The 15,694-nt window shown below is 45.7% G+C and overlaps 1 protein-coding gene across 1 annotated transcript; it reads right to left on the bottom strand.

Annotated features, from left to right (window-relative positions):
- Positions 1 to 1,419: 1,419 nt before the first annotated feature.
- Positions 1,420 to 15,256, bottom strand: irs2b (insulin receptor substrate 2b). Its single transcript, XM_020090170.2, has 2 exons — positions 11,574 to 15,256; positions 1,420 to 4,371 (listed from the first exon to the last, which is right to left on the bottom strand). The coding sequence occupies exons 1-2, from the start codon at positions 14,917 to 14,919 to the stop codon at positions 4,367 to 4,369; spliced, it is 3,351 nt and encodes a 1,116-aa protein (XP_019945729.2). The 5' UTR covers positions 14,920 to 15,256; the 3' UTR covers positions 1,420 to 4,366.
- Positions 15,257 to 15,694: the final 438 nt, after the last annotated feature.

Genomic DNA, 15,694 nt, shown 5'->3' with positions numbered 1-15,694 from the left:
TTTCCTGCAGGTCTCCGTCCATAAGGCTGATGACTCCTCAGGGCAATTGGTTATTTTAAGTTGCTCTTATGGTCTCATCCACTGTTGTACAACCAAGCCCCACCAACACAAAAAACTAACTCCCACCCACACATACATGAAATCACTCACAAGCTAACTGGCTTGTTTTCCATTAGGTTACTGTAAGAGTGATTTGCATGGGTTTATCTTGAATATTTCAGTATCAGTTTGGCCCCGTTCAGACCTGGTATCAACATTTGTCCAGAGAGAGGCACAGGTCTGAACACACCCAAATTTGTCCACAATGTGTCCTGAGATCTGACCACTCATGGGTGCATTCAGAAATGCGCTGACCGCTCAGAATGGATGTTGATTCCAGGTCTGAACGGAGTCTTTGTGCGGTTGTGTGCTCAGGTTTCTGTGTTTTGACAGTTTAGCATCTCAGTTTTCCTCTTGACTACAGAGAACGTTATATAATATATAATATCAGACAAATTGAGACTCAGTGTTCTGCAGCTGACACTCTGTCCCCTCTCTGAGTCTCGTCTTTAATTAAACTTTAGGAGCGAGTTGTGTCAGAGGCGGAACAGGAGCGATGAGCAGAGCCGTGATGGATGAGATTTGGTTTGCAAACACTGTCACACTTTGCTCTCTCATTAGCCTCCTAGCTCCTACATATGCTGCAGGGACAATGTGCCTAATGGAAGAGCTCTGCCTCCAGGCTATCCCCCTGCCCTTCCTCCATCAGTCTAACCTGTACATTTCTCTGCAGCCCGCCCCTTCTTCTTTTCCAGCTGTTCTCCACCACTTTACCGCTCACATGCCACACTTAAGATTTAAGTACAAGAATGTCGTGTCCCTCGTCCAGCACATGCACACACACACGACCCCTCCTCCCATCCCAAACACACACCACCATCCATAGAAGGACAATTAGACCTATGTCTCAGCATTAATTACCATTTTAATTAGCAGGGCTGTGAGAACGAATAATCTGACAGCATATGGCTAAGGGTGCAAAAATCATAATCCTATCAGTATTATTTATTCCCTCCCAGTTCCACGGGCTGTTTCAACACGCTGGTCTAATTACTATTGGCTGGGGGTGGGGACTGGGAGGCAGGCAGCGAAAACAATAACAATGTTAATGCTGGAGGCAATGCTAGGTTAGGCCTACACCCAATTCTTCATGTGTGTCTTCTCAATGGGGAGCAGGGCTTAACAAACAATCAAATAAATGGAAGAATCAAGATATGTCTTCTCCTTTCTTCTCTCCTTCCTAATTGGAGTTTACTAAATGAAAGGTAGGAATCTGAACCAGAGCAGCTGCTCCAGCGCGCATCCATTGAAATGACAGATTAAAAGCTCCTGCTTGTGATGTGATGGCGAGGAGGAGGAAAGAAAACAGAGGTGAATGGCTCTCTTAAATAACATCATTATTTATTGCATGTGTCTATAAAGAATCAATACAATCTAAAGCAATGAACTATGTTTAAATTATCATCTCTTAGTAGCGTCACAATATGCAAGATATGAAATATTTACAATGAAAGACACAGCAAGATAAGCCGGGGCCCATATCGTAACCTTTAGATGCTGAATAAAAACTTGAAACATTATCCAAATGCAAAAACACTGCTCAAAAAACAACCAGAAAAAAGTTTCCATTTCAAATTTGAAGAAAAAAAATGTACAAACAGCAAAAGTCTGATTTAAGGTATGAACAAACATTATTAACAGTATTTATACATTTGGTACATCTTTGTAAACTAATTCTTAAAAGTGTAAATATTGCATATATGCCATTTGTGTTGTACCGTAGTAACAAGAATTTATTTTGAATATGTCAAGTATTAATGATTTCTCTTAAAATCTTTTTTTTTTTCAGAATTACAGCATTAGAAAATGTCCTCATAGTGGCATCCATTTCACAAGACAGTTTAAAAAAAGAGAAAATCAAAGCCAAACCATACAATTTAGCATATAACTTAATTAGTGCTTTTGTTATATCAGAAATTTCACTCGAACACATACTATGTACAGTACAAACAACATAAGTTATTTAACTTAACAGCGGTTGCTTGGATGTAATTCTCTGTAACATCGCGTTATTTACAGCATAGAAGCAAAGGTTAGGTACCAGTGAATTCAGATAAATAATAAGATACTTCCCCTGGTTTGTCTCTTTTCATTCGGCTTGAGTCTGTGGTATGGTCTCCATTTTCTACCTCTGCATGTTTCACTACCGTAGTTGCAGATGTTTTTTGTTTGGGTCGTGTGTTCAGAACACAGCGTTACTAGCGTACTACATTCAACGTGTCTTGTCTTACAATCTAGAAAGTTTGTAAGTGCAAGACCGTGCAGTGGAGGCTGTGAATTCAAGCTATGGAGCGGCTCGTTGGACAGACTGCGTCCGGCTTCAGCCACATTGCTCAGTGCTGTCTGGTGTGGTGTGACAAGACGCCCACAGCGAGGCATCAGGTGAGAAAATGTACAATACTGGGCTGTCCAGTTACTCCATACAAATAACTTCAAACATTCATGTGCCCATCCCTTGTCTTGACAGGTCATTATACTTCCTGCAGGATATCACAGGTGAACAGTGAGTTGGTAAAGTCTATAAAGATGCTGAGACTTGGCCCTCGTCTACACAACTGCAGATATTTTTTTGAACAGATATTTTTCCCTCCATTTAAAAAAAATTAAAATATAAAAAAAACTCCATCCACACGACCGTTGTTTTACAAAATATCTCCACACGGACTTGAATGCGAAACACTCAAATGCTCACAAACACTCAAACAAGCATGCCAGGTCAGTAGGTGGCGATAAAGTCTACATCCATGATCCTTCTCGTAAGAGAGAACCCTGTGAATGCCGGTGCAGTGATGCTAAATATAGCTGCAAACTTTTAATTACATTCAGCAGTACTAACCAACAGTAGACGAAACTGGTATATAGCCACCATTGATGTTTCTGGTGCATGCTCATTATACAAAACAAAATTGGTGTGCGCCAAGTAAGCTGTGTTGTCATCAAACGTTTCACATGCACACACCGATACACATGAACATGCACTTTGGAAGACGTTTGTAAAAATGTTTTTTATTGACTTGAAACGTCATTTGCGTGTGGACGAGTTGCTTGAACATAGAGGGAAAAGTTCATTTAGCAAAATATCCGTATTAGTGTGGACAGGGCTTTGGGCTCAGACAGGCCACAGATCAGGTGCTCAGGTCCAGGCAGACCTGGTTCGTGCTGCATTGTTCAGACACTTGCATGTAATGCAATGCAGTGTCAAGAGTTCCACTGTAAGAATTCTTTTAGTGTGTTAAATTCCTCCATCTCAGGCATATTGATAAATATATTACTATGGATTTTTAATACATTATATTGTCATAAATGTGTGGGGAGAGAAGGAGCTTAATCTCGGAGAGGCCATCTCTCTCTCACTCTGCTCTGATGCACATTCAGTCTTGTAAGATGATCAAGTAAATCTTTGATATACTGCGTGTTTATAGGTCCAAACTAAAAAAAAGGTCCATCAGACAAGGGCTGATGGTTAGAGTAAGGCTTTGGATTGGTGATTCTTAAAAAACATTCACCTCCGAAAATAAATATTTTATATATATTTCTACTGTGTGAATTGGTACCAACCTGGTTTTTGCTGAGGTAGGGTTTTCTTATTTTGTTTAAGCAAATGTTAACTCTGATTTTAAATATGTTCATAAATGCCACCTCTTTTGCAGTACAATCTGTATAAAAATTGACACACACATTTCATTTACAGCATACAGACATGATAGATAAATAAATAAATACATGTGATCTGTATGCATGTAAGGTTCTTTGTGTGTGTGCGTGTGCGCACGTGCTCTCCAGGTTTGGTTCACAGGTTTTCAGGTGAGATTTTCTGGCGATAATTGGCCGAAGCCAAAAGGAAGCCAGTTGAAAGTGTGAGAATGGTAATAACAATAGTTAACATAAACAATATACTGCAGAATAATTTTGCAGGCCTACGTACAGAGATAAATAGATAAATAGTTACCTATCTATGGTTAGAGTTAGTAGTCCATTTAAGTTCTTGTTATTTTCTCTTCAAAAGTAATCTAGTACTACAGCAGCGATGGCGCCTGAATCTGTTGTCGCCAAGAGAAGCGGAGGGAAGATTTGGGGCAAGGGTCAAGTGTCCATGTTTCCATGGTGATGGCAGTCCCTGTGAACCTTGAAGGCAGCGAAGAGGTCAAAGGACATCAGCTGCAGCGCATGGTCCAACTGTCGTTGTGGCGACCTTGTCACTTGGCTGCAGCCAAATCCGACATTCACAGGACAGGGAGGGAGACGGGGGAGGGGGATCCATCAACCTTCATTCTGAAAGAAGAATGAAAAAAACATGAGTGAGTTTCTTGTCATGTGATTACAGAAACAAACCTGCATGTATCGTAAATAGACTTCCCCAATCAATACTCCCATCAGAAACTGAATATAAGTGTGTATATAGGATAGTATATATAGTATATATGTGATTCTTCATATGGGCAAAAGCATTACAAAGGAGGAAGAGGTCAAACATATACCCCCACTCTGTTACCAAGTAAGGAAGCAGTGCTCCAGGGGCCTGCCTTTGTGTGTGTGTGTGTGTGTGTGTGTGTGTGTGTGTGTGTGTGTGAGTGTGTGAGTGTGTGAGTGTGTGTGTGTGTGTGTGTGTGTGTGTGTCTCAGCTGGTAGACACTGAAGTGGCAGGTGCTTTCAAGACAGCGGAAAAACAGAGTGGCATTTAGCAGTGTGCAGCTGACACAGGGCAGCCACTAAGAGCAGCAGAAGAGACAGTAACAACACTCCCACACACCAACACACATACACACTAGTATCCTGATTGCATATCCACTGGAGCCAAATAAACAAAGATTTACTCCCACACACCAAAGAGTTGTATTTTCACATACTATAAACTCAAGAGTGTTGCTTTCTCTAAGCGGAAAACTGCTCTGACCCTTCCCCCTGTGTACTTGTTTGTGAGGTTTCATCTGCATGCAGAGCTATCGAATGGGAGCGGAAGTCTTGGCTGACACACACACACGCAGCCCTTCTCCACGGCTGCATTTCTTCCCTCGTTCGCTGTCTCCTCTCCCTCTTCCCCGGCCGTGAACAAGAGCTGTTTTCACAAAGCTGGATGTGATCGTTATTCTCTAAAACAAACCTTTCTTTCACAGTCCTCAGCTACTCCCACCGTAAACACACACGCACGTCTGTTCTCTCTCTCTCTCTCTCTCTCTGCCCTATACATTCTCACTATAAATGAAAATCAGATGTTAAAGTTCAATCTTAATGCTTTATCTACGCCGGCCTTATCGATGACAATATCAGAGAGGGGAGAAAAAACACATTGCAGAGGTTGAGACATTTTTACACATGCTCAGGAATGCAAAAATACAGACCTAGTGACCTAATGAGAGTTCATTTGAAAAATTTAACTAGAATAGCATTCAGTAGAATGCAAGGCCCGACAGTCCCCTTAAAGGAGCGGCACTACATTTCACGAGCGTATCGTTCCAAGTTTCATGCAAACATTTTCAAACTCACAAACAGACAGGGGTGAAAACATAACCTCCTTGGCAGAGGAAATAATTGATTTCACTGCTGTGGACACATGGGATTGGTGGGCTCTGTCCCCTCACAGTCATATGTGTCAGCAACAGAGGAAAAATAGAAACACTGCGGTGGGAAGTGGTGGAAAAACCACAGTAACAGAATCAACCTGACAGAGAAGAACGGGAATGCGGTGAGGTCATGGGACAGACGGTCTGCAACAATCTGAATGTGTGTGCATGTGTGGGTTTGTTTCTGGATGAGTCTGCCGACACTCGGGTGGGAATGACTGAGATCTACCGGGAAGGAACGCTGAATCACGAAGAGCTCAGATTAGCAACCAGGTGGAGACGCGAACATAAACACTGTGAAACATTATGATTGGCTTATGAACAATGGTGCATGTGGGTAATGTGACATGCAGGGACTCGCCACACACACACACACACACGCTGCTGGTGAAACACATGGTGATCGGAGAAAAGTGTGGGTGGGCGGGGAGTTTGGGAGGGTGGAGTGGGGGGTCCTATTGAGAGACAGGGGGACAGAGGTCTGCTGGGTGGAATAAACCCAATGGCTCCTGTCCCTCCTCTTTTTGGAGCACATATGCATGTCCCTCCACCCCTCCCAAGCCATGTCTGTGCCCCCCTGTCACCACACACACACACACACATATACACACACACACACACACACACACACACACACACACACACACACACACACACACACACACACACACACACCAAGGCTCTGTTCATTATTTATTTAGTTCTCAGAGGCTAAATTTAACCGTGCTCCATTCAGGGCTAGGCCACACACACATGCATTAGCAGCCTCCTCTCTGGTGCTTTGGAGTCAGTGTAAACAAGTGCTCGTGTCTGTTGATGCATCGTCTGCTTGAGTAGTTTCAAGCTGTGGCAGAGCTAAGTTAATGGGTTGTAGGTGAACTTGTCCAACTGTATTTATAACCAGCAACAACACAAAAGGAAGTAGGGGGATCGCCAACTTCTTTTTTTTCATCATACGGACACTGCAAATGGAGCTTCTGCAAAACAACAAATCTGATGTTGAGAGCTGGTTTTCCTACGACAGGCTCAGATATGCTGTTTACATTCCTGCCCTGCTGGCTCCTCCCTGATCTACAGCAGCGCTCTACCAAACAAACACTGACTGACTCCTCACCTCTGACCTCCAACACCTCTGCCTGGAAAACAAAACAACAACCACCACCAGTAACCCTGTTATCCTGCTGACTCATTGTTACACACTGATACACACATATTCTGCAAAGTGTTTTTAAATCAAGTCTTGTTTCAACAATCACAAGTCAAGTCAGTAAAAATAACTGAGAAGGCATTTTACATTCATTTTTATTATTCATGAATCTTACAATTATATTCAGGTGGAATTAGTTGTTTCCCAGAGTCCAAGTTGACATATGTATATATATATATATATATATATACTGTTATTCTATCCAAAATGCAAATACATTCAGCTTACTGTTATAATAATCATAATGTTTTACTTAAGTACCCCACCCAGAGACTTCAGGAGAGTTTACGATGAGCTGCTCCATTTATGAATGAATGTGCCTGTCAACATTACATTAGGCAGAACTCACTCTGAGTGTGTGTGTTTGTGTGAGTACTGTATGACATGCACACTTATGTCACACACAAAGACGCTCTATCTCTTCCTCTACCTCTGGAAAAACAAGCTACTCAACAATGTCTAATCCTGAAGTGAATGTAATCCTTCTTACCTCCAAGCTAAATTGAGGATACGCTAGGTTAACTTTGTTTTTATGTGGCGCTGGAACATCCTGTCCTACTTTGCTCAAAGAGTTATGAATCAAGCGGCCTGTGTATGCACGTCTGTAACAGAGGCATGTACGGGACGGGTGAGGACAGGGACTAAAGGTTCTAACACAGTACGTTATTCAAAAAGCCATGTGGTGCGATTGTTTGTGGAGTTTAATCTTCCTGAAACTGGTTCTTTCAGTATTGTAATGACTATGCTGCAGTTTCTACATTGTACAATCTCACTATGAGCAAGTATAAGAAAAATGTAAATACACGATTATAGTTAAGCAGATGACTACTGATTTTGAAATGTCAGACTTTCCCACTAGCTCATGAACTCAGTAGCTCTGATCAGATATGATTAGCTAATTGTTTAATGCACTGTTAGACAATCCTCTATGGCCTCTGGTGTGAAAAGCCAATCAGAACGGGTCCACTGAGGTCAGATAATAACAAAAACACACTGCTCCAATGCGCCCCTGTGTTTGTGTGTGTGTAGAGGGGGGTGTGTGTTTATTGGGAGATGGGGGCTGAATCACATGACTTCTGAAAAAAAGAAACCAGTGCCTGGAGAGAGGAGGAGAAACTGAGGAGGAGGAGCAAAGGCGGAAAAAAAAGGGGGGGGGTATGTTTGGTGCATGGCTCCTTGAAACTGCTTTGCCACACCCCCACCTTCTCCCGGTTGTTGTTGTGGCAGATGGTGGCCAGTCATTAGCGTATTGTCACTCTCCTCTGTAGGGCCAGTGAGCACTGCTTGGCAGGGCAGGTGCAAAACCCCTGACCCTACTACCCCTCCACCATCTGCTGATGGCTGTGTATGTGTACGCACACAGGAGAAGACGAGACAGTAGACGAGGACTCACAGACTAAGTGGAAATAATGTGTGTATCAGTGTTAGTGTGTGTGTATGTGTGTGTGTCTGTGTCTGTGTGTGGTGGTTGGGGGGGTGTCTGGACCCAAAAATGGAGAGTATGAGTCAATTTTCCCTTACTTGCCCCTTCCCCACCCATGCAGGATTGTTTTTAGACAGAGACACACATATGAGATAAGTGAGGACAGAAGTGGAAAAAGAAGATGAGATGAGGATGATAAAGAAGCTTTTGTAGACGAAGGAAAGAAGCGGCAACACATACGAACTCTAACAGGAGAGGTAAGATTAGAACAGCTTAAAACACAAGGGTGTAAAAAGTTGTAAAAATAGCACACACACACACTCGCCTCCCTTTCTCTTTACCAAAACAGAGTCGGTATGTGGGGATTTCTGGAAATGCCCTGATGGCGATGTCTCTCTCTCTTAAAGCCTCTCAAACACACAGTGCGGGTTCAGAGGTCAAGAAACTGACATTGGCGGCAGGGCCAGAAAGGCTGCACTGAAAGCTAAACAACCCCCAACTCCTCTGGTCCCGCCACCTCCCCTCGCCCCTGCCCCTCGTAATGTCAGGGCCAAAACCCAAACAACAGCAGCAGTGTGACCTACCAACTAACAGACTTTAACATTCCTCACTGTGACAAAAACCTCTGTAAACAGGCAGGTAGGACTTGCTTACATATTTGCATGTTTATCGAGTTGTGAAGCAGCAGCACCCCCCTCCCTCCCTCTCCCTCTCTCCCTCACACTGCAGCGCCAAATGAGGACAAGTGATTTGTTTTCCTAACCTACCAGTTTCAGAATGATAAAGTGTGGAGGATATGAACTATGGCTCCCTCAGCGATAACAAGAGAATGCGGCAAAGCCTGTCATCTTGTAGTAAACAGGTGTGCCCTCTCTTTCTCTTTCTCTCACACACACACAAGAAACACATGTGTTTTGTATTTTGATGTTAGTATCAATGACTTGCTGCACTGGACACATCCAATCAGAACAGAGTGGTTCACTACTATATATAAAGACATTTGTTTGGAAGAGGTTGTATAACCAATACACAGCAGCAAAGATCAAACCTTTATCAGAACAACACTGATCTCTATCTCTTTGTCTTTTCTTTCTTACTCCTTCATTCCTCCCCCTCACTCTCTCCCTCCCTTCAGCCAAAAGCCCAATTGTCTATTTTGTTGGACATGGAAAACAAAACAAGTCATTCCATCCCTCCATCCATCACCATTGTTCTTTCAGATCCCTCTTTGCTCCTCCTCTGCTTTCACAGCCTCGGACCAATGTCTCCACGGAGGGTCAAAATTCAATATCTGGTGTCCAGAAAAGAACCAGGATGAAATAAACTGATGACTTCCCAATAAATGAGAGGCTCTAAGCAGATGTGAGGCTTCACATGTATGTGTGTGTGTGCCTAGTTTAGAATGTGCAATAAGTAACTTCAGTCCCTAGGGGTCTCTCGATCAAAACAATAACAAAAGACATATTTTATAATGTCCTGAAACCATGAGATTATGGGAGATGCTGCTGACGGCCCAGATCACTGTTCACGGATGAAAATAGTGGAAGGTAAAAACAACTGGCTAACTAGCTAGTTGTGTTTTTTCATGCCTCGTTTGTCCTGGATGTTATACCAGAGTCGTGCAAAGCTACGGATAAAGGCACTATGATGCTATGAGGATTTCTCTGGGTTTGAACATTGTTGGAAACATTTTGTATATGTAAGTTCACAAGTCAATCAATATATAAAACAGGTCTGGTGGTTTTGAGACATTTAAAAGAAGAATTGTGACATATCTTAAAATCTGATGCTGTGTAAAACTGTTTCATTTGCATGTTTATGAAGTTTCTCAAAGTGGAAAAAAAAGAGAATCCTCCCATCCCCCCCCCCCCCCCCGAGTCCATCCCACCAGGTTAGAAAAACAAGTGAGCATTCACCTCTCCCAGCAACCTTTGCACACTGCCCACATTCCAGTCCTGAAACCCAGTACCTGACAACTGATAAACAACTGACTCACTTGTTTTTCTGGGGAACCTGATGACTTCCACCAAGCCCCACACTGGCTGCGCTCACAGCATGAGAGCCAACAGAGACTGAGACAAAGCGAGACAACTTGGTTGTGAAACCACAAACAGCAATTAAACTCTTGTATTTCACCATCAGGAACACGGACTCCCGACTCATGATTATCCTGACACAGTGTGTTTTCTTTTTAAACAACAGCAACTTCTGACATGCCCTGGTCAGGTCATCTATCTCGGTAAATAATCCCTGCCTCTTTGAGGTGCATGAAAAGCCACTGATGCTACAGAAAATAAATGAGGTGAAATGTAATATTTTGAAGGCAACTATTCTTTCCCACAAAGACAGCCAGTCATAAGGAGCTCACAGTTTATCCCCACACACAACACGTAGCACTGAGTCACTCAGATTAGATGTTTTTTGAAATATTGATGTGGCATTTTTGAAGGCCCTCCTCGAGACAGAGGGACCATTCACACAGAGATAACAGCAACACCAAGCCAGACAGAATAAAATATGAGGTCACAGCCATAGTTTTTAAAATAAAACTATTTCAAAATAGGATAGTTGGAGGAGAACTAATTTCAATGGGTGTTTTCTGCGACTTTATCTAAATTCAATTTTAAACTTTTTTTTTACTTTCTCATTCTATTTATTTAGAGGGACCATTTTCCGGGGCTGCCTCCCTTACATCTCTGTGCAGATCCAAACAGATCAAGGACCAAGCATAAAGTCCTCAGCACTGCACAGCATCAATATTTGTCCATGTGTCATGGGTGTGACGAGTAAATGACTAATGCTATCTAAACATCACAGCCTCCACCCAACAGCAATGTGCAGAGCAACTTCCCTCCCCACACTCCTGTAGCCTGTGTTTACAGACTGAAAACAGCTATCCTTACACACATCATTTATCAGCATGTAATCACAAAAATAAAAACGGACAGCAACTGATACATACAACTTTAGGTTGTTATTTGTCAGTGGTGTTTTAGCTACTTTTAAAACCAGAGACAATAAACAGTGTGACAGCAGTCAGTGGATTAAATCCAGTCGGTTTTAAACATGCAGACACATAAATTGAAGCTGTTTGTTTTTAGCATATTTGCTAATAGATATATTCTTAACTTTGGAAAGAAAAGCCTCCAAAAGCCTATCATTGAAGAGTTAACTGTGCCCCTGAAGTGGATCTCTTGTGTACTCAAGCTCTGACACCACTCCCTTCATGAATGAAAACACACTGAGTGAATGGGTGAGTGTGACATGTTTGAAAGACGCTCACCTTTCACAGCAGCAGCAGTCTCCTTGAATCCCATGCTTGCGTAGGGGCTGGTGTTAAAACAAGTCATGCCTCCCTTGCAGCCACAGGCCGTCTTGAAGCTCAGGAGTCCATCACAACCCCCTAACCTGCATCCTCCAAAGCTTCCCTCCATCAAGTTTAAGGCAATGTAGTTAAGTCCATTTTGATAACCAGCTGACATCTCTCTGCACATGGGGCTGTTGTTGCCACAGTCCTCATCAGGTGCCTCAGAGCTGTTAACAGTCCGAGATACATTCTCCACGGAGGCAGAGCTGTGCCGTTTGGTGTCGTGCGCAAACGATGGACACACAGGTGTGACAGTGGTGGTGGAGGAAAAGGTCTCCGAACTGTGCCGCCGGCGACCCTGAGGGTCAGCCCTGATCACTTTGGCCCCCCTGTGTGGATCCACAAGAGTGACAGACAATGAAGGACCTCCTATGAGAAATGAGTCCTCTGGGACATGGGGCACCCCGTCCACAATGCTGCTCCCAAGGTTAAGTCTCTGGACACAGGAGGTGGGGCTGGTAGGAAGGGAAGCAGCATCAGTGCTGCAAAGAGCAGGGAGAGGGGCAGGAGGACTGAATGTCATCTCAGTGTAGTCATCCTTGACTGGTAGAGGCTGACACAACAGACTCACCTGCTGTTGGAGAGGATATTCCTCTACCATCCCCCTCTCCTCTGCCTGTCCCCCTATGCCTTTTTCCTTTTCTTCCGCCTCACCTCCCTGCATGCCCTGCTGTGTGTTCACCAGAGGACAAGTCAAGGCTTCAGGCATGTGGTTTAGGCACCCTGGCGGGGAGGAACCCTTAGCTTTGTGTGAACCAAGTTGACCTGGGGAGGTGATCTCAACATTGGTATAGTCTGATAGTAGAAGGGATTCCCCCTTTCCACACTTTAAACTCACAGAGGATTCAGAGCTCTCTGACACAGTGGATGCCTGAGGGTTATGGGTTGCACTATTAAAGTCTATGTTGATGTATTCTCCAGGGCTGCGAGGCTCTGAGGGAAGAGGGTGTTCACTCATACATGGCAATGTTCTGAGGGATTCCAGAGCAAGACGGGTGGGTCGACACAACCTACTCCGGTGTAGCATGCCTCCATCTACCCGAGCCAGTCTGAGAGGAGAGACAGCAGAGGACAGTGTCCCTGGACAGCTGTTGGCCACAGAGTCTCCTGGTGAGATAGGACAATAGTTGGACTCCTCTTCTATCCGCTGTCTCTGTAAACTCATCATCACATACTGGTCTGTGTCCGTGGACCCATTGCGCTGCAACAGGCCTTTGAGTGAGCGTGGTAGAGAGCTGTAAAAATAAGGCTGTCTGTGAAGTTGGGGGTTGGGATCTCCTCCTGAGGGACTAAGGATATAGTCTGGGGGTGTAAGAGACACAAGAGGATCAACAGGAGACATATTCAAGTACTCTCCATTTGTGAACTTTCCATCAGTACTTTCCATTGACATCTTGGTTCCGCACCACATGCGCATATAGCCACTGTCCTCCAGAGAAACACTCCCGGGGGAGTCTGTGTGCGGGGCCAGCCCTGCTGAAGAGGAGTGTGAACGGGGGTTGATGATCTGCTTTGGAGCAGAAACACACATAGGGCTCATTGGCATGTAGGTATCATCCTTGGACCTTGGTGTCTGGGGTGCCACACCTGGCATCATTGGCATATAGCCACTGTCAGCTTGTACACCTTTAGATCCGATCTGGACGTCCCTGTAATCCTCAGGAAAGGTCCCTTTAGGGGAGGCAGTGTGACACCTGCGAGAAGACTGGCTACTGCTGGTGTATGTGGCCCTCATCAGAGTATACTCATCCAGGGAGGCTGAAGATACTTGTGGAGGGGCCCTCTGCCGGCGGGGGGTGGTGAGTGAGTATGTGCGCTTTCGATAAGCCTTTTCCAACTCTGGTAACCGACGGTAACCATTCAGATTTTGCCGCTCCATCACCATGTAGCCATCAAGCTCACTGCCATCCCGGGAGGGGGGAGTCTCAGCTCTGAGAGACTCGGGAGTGTTGCTACGGAGGGTGAGCGACAGCTTAAGGTCTCGTACATCAGCAGGGCTAGAGCCATACTCCTCACATGATATGAAACCAGCATCACTAGGTGAGCCTGAGAAGGAGGCACTGCAACTGGAGGGGCGAGGGGCACCGGTGTCTTGGCAGGAGGACAGGCTCGCTAGGCTAGGGGCACCCATGGGTGGGGAATGAGACAGGGGCATAGACATGGACTTACTGTGCTGGAGGGAAGAAGATTCAAATGTCCTGCAAGGGTGGGTTGTAATGGTGTGAGATCTGCTCAGGAGGGTCCTGTGGAACCCTGGGCTGAGCGGGCTCCCGGTTACTGACATGGGGCGTGTCATGGTGCCATCTCCCTCGCTGGCAGTGCGTATTCGACAGGAGGAAAACTTGCTCACAGGAGATGTCATGGCCATGCTGTCAGTGCGAGACCGCCGGGGAAGGCCGGTCTGGCTGGGGGGGAGATTGTTCAGGTGCCTCCGTGTGGGCACAGAGATCGGGTTCGTACCAGACGACTGGCTTTTGCTGCGCGGGCGGAATTCCGACAGCTCCTTCATGGCTTTCATCGCCTCCAGGATGGTTTCGTGGATGTTCTGCGCCACCACGGAGTCGTCAGCCTGCATCCAGAGCTCCCCGGGACCCGTGGCCGCAGACCGACCCACCTCGATGAAGAAGAAGCTGTCGGAGTGGCCGCACCGCCGGATATTCATCAGCTGCAAGACGACGGAGGCGACCTCCGAGTTGAGCTTGACGAAGCTGATGGTCCGGCTGGAGAGACACAGCCTGTACACCCCGGTCAGATTCCTGCTCTGCCCCAGGCCCTTGGATTTCAGATTCACTTGCCATACCTCCTTGTAGGCGGCGGCGACCGGCGTGATCACACCGTAGCTCGCCTCGTCGAAGCCAACCAGCGAGGACGCCGAGTTGGACGCGGAGCCGTCGTAGACTTTCCCCTCGGCCATTAAATCCGCCAGCAGCCGGTACCAGCTCTCCTGCTCCGGCTCGTTCTCCGCCGCCACCGCGAAATACTCGTCCTTGGTGTAAAGAGCGATGAGATATTTGTGTTTGGCGTCGGCTCTCTTGTTGATGTTGAGGCAGCAGTCGAGGGGGATCACTCTCTTCGCGGCCGATTTGTTTCTCCATTTCTTCTCGCTCTCGTAGTACTCCAGCCGCGCCGGGCAGCCCTCGCTCGGCTCCTTCAGGACGAAAAAGCGTTTGTGTCCGTGTTTCTGCTTCTTCAGGTATCCGCTCTTCTTCACGTCGCTGCTCGGCGCCGACGGCTGCTCTCCGGCGTGAGGCGGACTCGCCATCTCTAGTCCTCGGCGCTCAGACACAAAAGCCGCCGCTGCTCGTTCCTCGAGTTACCGGAGAAACGCTCGAGCTTGTTGGTGTTGTTTTGATTTGTCTTTTTTTGGATTTTAATCCTCCGGAGTTTCCAAAGCCGTTCGAGCGTCCGTTCGTCCCGTGGCACAGCTGAGCGATAAATAACACATGTCTCCCGGTGTCCGGACTGAGGAGGAGGAGGAGGAGGAGGGTGAACAACATGTGACGGTCTACACATCCAGCTCTGCTCGGAAAAAACAGAAGGGGAACGGAGGAGGAGAAAAAAATACACACACACACACACACACACACATACACACACACACACAGATAGTGGGTGGTGCGCAGTCAGCTCATTGGGCCTATTGGTGGAAACGGCATGAATGCTGGAGTGAGATGGCTCAGGTTCAAAGGAGGGAGAGAGAGAGAGAGAGAGAGGCCCTCCTACTATCACTCTGCCCTCTTCCGACTCTTTTGCGCGTAGCCAGTCAGGACCGACGCTTTATTTATAGCAGCTCTGCTCCTGTGAATGATCCAGCACTTATTTGGCTTGTGTGAGGATGTTTTGTTGGAAAAACATGTTCTTGACCTATAAAGACTTTATCTGCGTCATTGTTCCGCTGCAACAACCTCTGACGATGTGTAATAACCTGTTTACTTCGGTTTGAGCCTCATCACTTTGGCTTTTCATGTTTGTCAGATTTACCCCTATTTGATTTTCTTTATTTGTTAGGCCCCTACATTTCCATCCGGATCAATAAA

This window comes from Paralichthys olivaceus, chromosome 10, assembly GCF_024713975.1.
Source record: "Paralichthys olivaceus isolate ysfri-2021 chromosome 10, ASM2471397v2, whole genome shotgun sequence".
Taxonomy (NCBI): domain Eukaryota; kingdom Metazoa; phylum Chordata; class Actinopteri; order Pleuronectiformes; family Paralichthyidae; genus Paralichthys; species Paralichthys olivaceus.
The sequence above is the reverse complement of the archived record's forward strand: the minus strand, read 5'-3'. Positions and strand labels throughout refer to the sequence as shown.